This window comes from Primulina huaijiensis, chromosome 16, assembly GCF_012295235.1.
Source record: "Primulina huaijiensis isolate GDHJ02 chromosome 16, ASM1229523v2, whole genome shotgun sequence".
NCBI classification, from domain to species: domain Eukaryota; kingdom Viridiplantae; phylum Streptophyta; class Magnoliopsida; order Lamiales; family Gesneriaceae; genus Primulina; species Primulina huaijiensis.
Genome location: NC_133321.1, coordinates 18,950,615 through 18,958,902, shown reverse-complemented (window position 1 = coordinate 18,958,902; position 8,288 = coordinate 18,950,615). Strand labels below are relative to the sequence as shown.

The window sequence follows — 8,288 nt, the reverse complement described above, 5'->3', positions numbered from 1 at the left end:
TGTTTTTTTTTTTTTAAAAAAAAGAAACTATATTATATTATATTATTAAGAAACCTACTAAAAATTAAATACAAAAACTTGTGTGAGACGGTCTCACGGGTCATATTTGTAAGACAGATCTTTTATTTAGATTATCCATGAAAAAATATTATTTTTTATTGTGAATATGGGTAAAATTGACCGTTGACAAGACCCATTCAAAATTAAATTTGTAGAAAGACAAAGACCATAAAAACTTTCTGAGAGCGAAGCAGACATGCCTATAAAAGTGCTTTAAAGCGATGTAACAGTATCTGGCTCAGGGATACCCATCGCCCCCTCTCCTCTCACCCTCACACGTGTATTATTTTATTCTTATCTATTAATAATTTTACTATAAAAAATTAAATTTAAAAATAAATGTACAATATATTTATTCCATTCAATGACCTTTCGATCCTCAGCAGTATTAAATGCCAAAGACTAGTCATTTCCCATTATAATAATGGGGTATCGTAATGAAAGTCGACAATGCTTACATATTTGAAGGTTCCTAATTTAAGGGTTTTTGTCTATTTTGTGTTTATAAAAACTGTAGTAATATGTTATATGGTAAAATAAAATAAATTCAACATCCAGAAACAATAACATGACCCAGCATTCAACCAGTAACTTAAACTACTTAATCATTTAATTTGGAGTTGTGTTGCTTCTCATTTTTCTGTCTCGTAAGTCGATAGGGAAAACAGATTTGGACATTTTGATATTTTTAATTACTGTAAAGCTTCGCCTAAATTATATGTATGTGTATCGTCTACTAATTCATTGACCATGATTTGCACCAGATTCTCATGTATGAATGTGCAAATCCAGAAGCCATGGATTGAGTGGAACTTGCTTAATCAGGAGCCGCAATTGCCGAACGATTTACCTGCACGAGGGTTTTCAACGCGGCCATTGTTCCCTTGGTGGCTGCTATTGTTTGAACTTTGAAGCCATGTGAATTGTGATGTAGGAAGTGGAACAGTCATGGTGGCGCCGGAAGAACTCGTTTTGGTGGCGGAGGAAGCCATGGTGGTGGTAGAGGAATTCACTTTGGCGGCGGACGAAGAGGAGGAGGAGGAAGTCATGGTGGTGAAGGAGGCGAAGGGGGTGGCAATACCGACGGAGGAGGTGAAGGGGGTGGGATCGGGAGGAGAAGAGGGGTGGGATGTTTAAATCGAGTACTGCATGCATGTAACTCTTACATTTATTGTAATAATAATAATAATTTATGACTAAAGTAATGCTATTAATAAATAAATTACATAAAGTCAATAAATTTTTTGTTTTTAACAATAGTATGATATGATTTCTTGTATTTCCGAAATCTGATCAATGAAGGAAACAAAAGTTAATAATTAAAGTTATCACTTATTTATTAAATGTGATGAAAATACAAAAATTAAATATTTAATATGTAAGTGTCTTATTTATATTTACATAAATATGTACGGTAAATATGCAACATATCAATATTGACAAATGACAGTAATATATTTTAAATTTTTAAATTTTGTAGATGTTATTTTCAAAATTTGTAATATAACGTCTAATTCAAAATATAAATCTTATCTTTTAATACAAGATACATAAGATAACATAAATGCAAATACCAAAACAATTTGTTCCGATTCCATTAACCAAAAAAAAAAAAAAAAAAAAAAAAAAAAAAAAAAAATAAAAAAAAAAAAAAAAAAAAAAAAAAAAAAAAAAAAAAAAAAAAAAAAAAAACCGACGAAAAATTAAAAATCGAAAATTGAACCGAATTATTAGATAAGTTTCCGGTCTCGTATTGGCAATTAACCGAAGCGTGAATCACTTGTCATTTGTCAATATATTTCATCCGGTGACTCAGACAGCAAGAGACTAAGCTCAGAGAATGAGGGGAGATTGGAGAATTGGGGGTTTCTTCAAGGTTGGTTGCCTCTCCCTCTCCTCCCATGATTTCCCCAAATATCAACAAACCTTGTGTAAAGTATCTGTGATTCCAGCTATCGTTTCCTTGATGATTATTATTGTTATTATTATTATTATTATTTGAAATGGAAAGAGTACCATAAAAACGAAAGGAGGCTGTGACGATATTTCTTTTGATTCCTCTGAGCTGATGAAATCGGGCGAGGACGAAAGATGCGGACCCGTATCTTGGTGGGGCAACCCGGATGGCTTGTATTTCATATACTTGCAACCGATCGGTTCGCAGCCATGGCGTGGTCTCGACTCTCTCGCCGGCCCACCAGATCTGAGCCTCACTGTTTTTCTTTTAAATAAAAACAATTTTCGGGATTAAATAGGTATATTTTCATTAAATATGAATATTCTGGTTAAATTGGAGTGGATGCACTAAATGATTTCTTTTCGACAAGGACTTGCAAATAGCGTACACATAAATAAAAATTTCAAAGTTTTGTATTCACCATTTAACAAGAGACTAGAACATACGTCGTCTTACATTCTTTTTTGCACTAAATTTGTTGAGCTCAAATTTTTTACTCGTACAACTGAAAACAACGTCCATCCAAACATCATTCGAGGCTTTGTATATTTTTCTAGTTAAATTAAATTAAATAGACCATAAAGTTGATACTTTATCATTTTTAAAATAAAAATCTACTAGATATCATTAAATTACACAAGCAGGAAAAGAAATATATAAATATAAATACGAAGAAAGGCAACACTCGCGTTAGCTCGGAAAGAGGGAAATGAGGGTACCAGTGAGATTGGGGAGTTCCGAGAGGGTGGTTGCCACTCACTGCGAATCCAACATGATTTCCATAAAATAATTCCAACAGCCCTTCCACAACAAAACACCATCTTGGTTTTTGTTCATTAATATCTTAGCTCTCTCTTTCTCTCTCTCTGTGTGATATATATGCAAATCCCATCTGTGTTTACCACTTTATCGTGTGGGCGATGATGATGATTTCTCTTTCATTTCTTTCCGAGCTGATGAATCTGGAATCGAGAACAACGCGACCCGTATCTTGGCGAAGAAACCCGGATGGCCTGTGAGCAACCGGTGATTTGCAGCCATGGCGTGGTCGTTTCTCTTTCGCCTCTTAATATCCATCTGAGCCTACTTCTTATTTCCAGTGTTCTAAAAAATTTGTTTAAGCTCCGTTTAAGCGTTCGACGAAAACGTCCCGTTTCCGTGAAAAAAGGAAAAAAACGGTCGAACATTAGGTTGATCGAATTAAACATAATTAAGATGTTTAATTAAACATATTTAAATATAATTAATTTCATTTGTTTATTTTTAAATTTTGTTTATTTTAAAAGTATGTCTTTTTATTTTAAAATAATAAATTAAGTTTATAATTTAGATATTTATTTTTAAATTTTAATTATGATTAAGCGTGTCTGACAATGATTTGATAAATATTTAATATTTTTTTAATGTGATTTAGTTGTAAAAATAAATAAAAATTGTAATTTTAAGATTTTTATGTTTTTATAAATATTAGAATTAATGTATCAGATTTAAATTTATCATATTTATGTATCATTTTATCTATTTATTGTTTGAGATAATTACAATTACACTAAAGATAAAAAACGTTTTTTCACGTTTAAATCTGTGTTAATCTCGTTTAACTTTGAAAAACTTGGAGCTCGACATCCATTCTTCATACGCATCACTTTTTTAGAACTTGCTTATTTCCAATGAATTATTATTATTATTATTTACGAGTCCCCATAAAAATATTATTTTTCTTCTGTCCACTGTCATTTTAGAGCTTTCTATAAAATAATTTAAATGATTGTTTACTTGTTATTTTTCAATATGAGATTACCACCAAACATTATGAATGTGTTATCCACTGTAAAAGCACATATTGTACATTAAAATTATGCATAGAACCAAGTGTGATTTAGAGGTGCTGTTTTGTGTACCATGAATCCAAGAATACAAAGGATCGCGTGTAACAATGGCCAGGCATATACGTAATACACTGTACACCCGAATTCCCCGTTCGAGTTGCCCGATCATTTCGTCACAGAGACTTAAAAAACACCTTAGATATGACTTGGTACAAAGAATCTAATGTTTCCGGTTGAAGATGGTGTATATTTTTTCCTTATTCTACATGAGCATGGTCAGAATCCCAACCATTGCAGCAAAGAAGCAATGCGCCTTACTTATGATTGTTGATGGGCTCGAAGACTTCGGTGTTGAAGTTGGAGATTCGCTCGCAGCAGTAGAGTTCTTGGTCACTGCTGGTAGGGGTGGATCGATTACGTCCCCCGTGCTGAGTAGAGGGGGTTCAGCCACTTTTTCCGTCTCATCTGGCTGATACAGCAGCCCTGGTTCCACTGGATTTATGACATATGGTGATCCGTTGCTCGTACAAGACGACCCTGAGGCATTGGAGATGATATACTAAGCCTATATCTAAGTTAAATTCTTGTATTCAATCAAGAAGATGTAATGATACGTACTAACGAACGAATTTGCAGTGGCTGGATAATCGGTCACAAATCCATCGACCTTTTGGGAATACATGGTGCTTAGCTCGACGTAAGGATCGGATAGGTAATCCATTATAAAGTTCTGGAACTCATTCTTGAGGACTCCGACGTATACCGAGATGTTAGCAGCGTGCATTGCTGGTACGGTATTGGTGAAGTTGAAAGCGAAAGAATCAGATGCCATAACAATCGCATCTCTGTGCACGAAAACTGCATCAGCATATTTCTTGACGTCCTGTGCTACTTGATGCGGTGCACCACTTATCGATGGATTGATGTAAAATACTCTTTGGTAATTAGGGAAGTTCTTGAATTTTAATAGAACGGAGCTGTCATCTGATTGAATGAGAACTTTTTGAGTCAATTGCTTATCGAATGAGGCGTTGGTAAGGGCTGTGGATACCGTGTCGACTATGTCAATATTCTTGTTCGAAGCTAGATACGCGGCATTCTGAGGAAAAAGGAACGTACATAAGTAGGATTCTTGGATCAAATTCAGTTGAATATGGCATAATATGACACTGAAGAATCACCTGAATGAAGATCAGTACTCCAGTTACCGCTTTCGTCTTGGCCAGTTCCAAGAACTCAGGAAGGGTCACAAACTTCCCCTTATTCTTGTTTCCGGGGTTTCTGACGAGGTCGTTGTCGTAGAAACTCTCGATTTGAGCTGAATTTGATTGCAAGAAATGAATAGTTTCAGCGCAAATAAGTAACGGCAAAGGGTTGGGCTGAAAATTTATCCATGTTTATCGAATTTTAGAAGCTTACGACTTAAAGATTGAATTTCGCTCCATGTGAGATCAAAAGAAAAGATTCCGTCTGCTGATTGGATTTCTGGTACGTTCGTAGATCGGTCCATATAAAGTGTTACCGCTGTAGTAGTCTTCATAAGGTCTGCTCTATCTAAGCAAAAGGCGATTCCGTCTTTGGACAATTGAACCGAGCAATCGATTATATCAGCACCGTCTTCTATTGCCTTCTGATATGCAAGATCAGTAGCTCCCGGGAAATCACCACTTGCTCCATTGTGGGATATGATCAAAGCTATCGAGAAAATGGCAAAAAATCATCAAATAATAACAGTAACAAAATACTACACTATGAGACGAAGAATTCGGTTTCGTCTTCCTTACTTGGAATGACTCTGGAAGCATTCTTATTCTGAGGTATGCACCCTGCAATCAGAAAGATAGTTCTCATGTCAAGGAAAGAGCAAAAGAAAAGCTAATAACAGATTAAGGATTCATCGTATGTTGGCAAGAACGGATTACAGGATGGTCAAGAAGTCTCACCGATTGCTTCTGAAGTAGTTGAAGGGAAATCTGTCAAAAACCCATCGATCGAAAACTGAGAATTTTCGATGAATTGAAGGTACTCTCTGGTGGGATCGTAGCTGTAATTGTAACTCAAATAGTTATCATTAGCAAAACCCGAAGCATAAACCTCAAGGCCTTGCTTGTGAGCATCTTGTACGAGGTTTGTTGCGGGCTGCAGGACTCTTGCTTTGTTCATAGGCCAAATGTACTCTTTTGGTACAAGAATCCCAGATGCAAAAGATTTGATCGTAGAGAGCTTGTTAACAAGTGAACCATACGTCTCTTTAGTCGTCGGTTCTTGAACATCTTCTGCAAGAAACTCGAAAATGATCTTTGTTTGGACCTTCCCCAACTTTGGTCCAATGCTCTTCAAGAAACCTATCTCAGGAGACGAGATGAATTCTGGTAGTACGTTAGATTTCTCTAGCAGAAACTTCTCTGGACTGATTTTATTTTGCTGATAGAAGATATCGTACTGAAAATAACTTCGAAAAAAAAGTCAAAACATATTATGAACCTTAAAGCAAAACAAAGATACATGTGGAAGATGCTAGTAGACCTGAATGTTCAGCCACATTCTTGGTGGAATTTTCAGCGGTTGCCCGTTCCTGTCAATAACCAACTGGGAAGGACTTATGATCGGTGTACCATCATATACTTCTGTTCTGGTGAATAAATTCTGGCGCACTGCAGGAGAAAAAGGTTACATATCAAGTATGGTATGCCTAATACCTTTGTGTCATGTAAACAGCTACAATAACCCAAATAAGATCTTATGATCACTACTTTACCCACGTAAACGATCAATAGATGCAGAAAACACGTCCCAGACCCATTCATAGCAACAAAATCTTGATTACTTGGTGTAAAAACTACCATTTACTAGTTACTGCATTAAATAGTAAATGAAAAAAGATGCATTATTTCAAGAACTTACGGCCCACTTTCTGGAAAATGACTTCGGCTGGGTAATCCAAGCCGAACCATCCATGGATTTCTTGTCCATTTATGTTGTACACCTTTCCTCCTGTAGGATCCACATCTTGAATATTTGTTGTGTTCATAAGATTGATTTCAGAAACACAAAAGCCATCATTGTCCTTGGTAAAATGCAGATTGCAATACAAAATTGTTCCAGGAATGCTAGAATCGCCAACAAAGCTGTAAGCCTCGAGACTAGAGTCAGGGAAAAATCCTGAGTATCCACCATTGGCTACTATCTCAGGTTGATTACCTGAAAGAAATATACAAAATTTATGGCTTTTTTTTCTCTCTATCTGTAACCTTTTGAAAAATAAAATAAAATTGGATAAAATACGAATTGATAGCTTTTAAGGCTACGATTGATGACTCAACCATTTAGAGTCATCCATTTTCTTTGAGTAGGAGGAGGCAACTTCCCAATACCATCCTGAGCTTTAATGGTTTGTGTCACCAAAAGAAACAGAAGTAAATGGCCTATCATTTCTCTCCAAATCCTGCATTTTCAAGATGTATTTGTTGAAATAATCTGCACTCTTGAAAAATTTTCAACGCTATATATTGGAATTTTAAGAATATTTTATTTATTCGTTCATCATCATGATCAAAAAACGGGGTGGCAAATTGCAAGCTTGGGATTAATGTATTTTGAAAATGATTCATATGTAAATTTTTTTATAAATTTTTAAATTGATACGACCGATCTTTCCACCATTAACCTATTCTATCATAATCCTTTATTATGCATAATTTACACGTGCTTTTACTTTCATTCTTGATTTGTCGACCCAAATAATTTCTCGAAACGAACAACAATATACAGATGATCACAAAATATATCGTTAATGATTTATATGATCGACGAGAAAAAGGTGATTATCAAAGAAATATTGTTTTTTTCAAAAAAATAAAATAAAAAAAACTTACATGATTAGATTAGATGTATGAAAAGTGGAAGAAGTTGGCCTGCCGATCCTTCCAAATGAACGAGAAGGGGAAATTGTAATGGAATATAACATAACGTGTAATAGTGAAGGGATTTTAAGGAATGTTAAATGAGTATTAATAACTCCCACACATTCCTCGTATTAATAGCTACTCCATGCATTCATTCTGCCTCGCCTCATACATTACTTTGACTTGTGTTAGAGGTAATTAAAATATACGGACATGATAATTTTTTCTATTAGTTTCATATTCAAATACCAGAGATATAATTTGAGGTCTAATAATGGTTTTGTGCATCAATGGATCATTTAGGAGATTTTCGTGCCACGAAGTTAGCGGGAATTTATGTAGATTCTATCTATATTTTCGGACAATGAGATGTTTGTCTTAATTCTTTATGTTGTCATTCTCATATTTGGACTTTGGTGTCTACAAGAAAAATTATAGACCCCCAAATATTAAAATAAGTAATCAGACAATATCCTAAAAATAAGTTAGAACTCGTCCTTGTCTTTTTATAAGAAAGACTGAAATTTGACATGAACC

The 8,288-nt window shown here is 34.8% G+C and overlaps 1 protein-coding gene across 1 annotated transcript; it reads right to left on the bottom strand.

The window, feature by feature from the left end:
* Positions 1 to 3,733: 3,733 nt before the first annotated feature.
* On the bottom strand, positions 3,734 to 7,901 carry LOC140961518 (glycerophosphodiester phosphodiesterase GDPDL6-like). The gene is made up of 10 exons (XM_073420095.1): positions 7,722 to 7,901; positions 7,170 to 7,291; positions 6,751 to 7,047; positions 6,373 to 6,500; positions 5,790 to 6,288; positions 5,631 to 5,672; positions 5,266 to 5,541; positions 5,028 to 5,164; positions 4,465 to 4,945; positions 3,734 to 4,383 (listed from the first exon to the last, which is right to left on the bottom strand). The coding sequence occupies exons 1-10, from the start codon at positions 7,811 to 7,813 to the stop codon at positions 4,109 to 4,111; spliced, it is 2,349 nt and encodes a 782-aa protein (XP_073276196.1). The 5' UTR covers positions 7,814 to 7,901; the 3' UTR covers positions 3,734 to 4,108.
* Between the last annotated feature and the right edge of the window lie 387 nt (positions 7,902 to 8,288).

Coding starts and splice junctions, on each gene's coding strand:
- LOC140961518 (XM_073420095.1), bottom strand. CDS start 7,813: ATGTTATATTCCATTACAATTTCCCCTTCTCGTTCATTTGGAAGGATC. Junction 5,165..5,265: donor CGAAATTCAATCTTTAAGTC/GTAAGCTTCTAA, acceptor AATCAAATTCAG/CTCAAATCGAGAGTTTCTAC. Junction 4,946..5,027: donor GAGTACTGATCTTCATTCAG/GTGATTCTTCAG, acceptor CTTTTTCCTCAG/AATGCCGCGTATCTAGCTTC.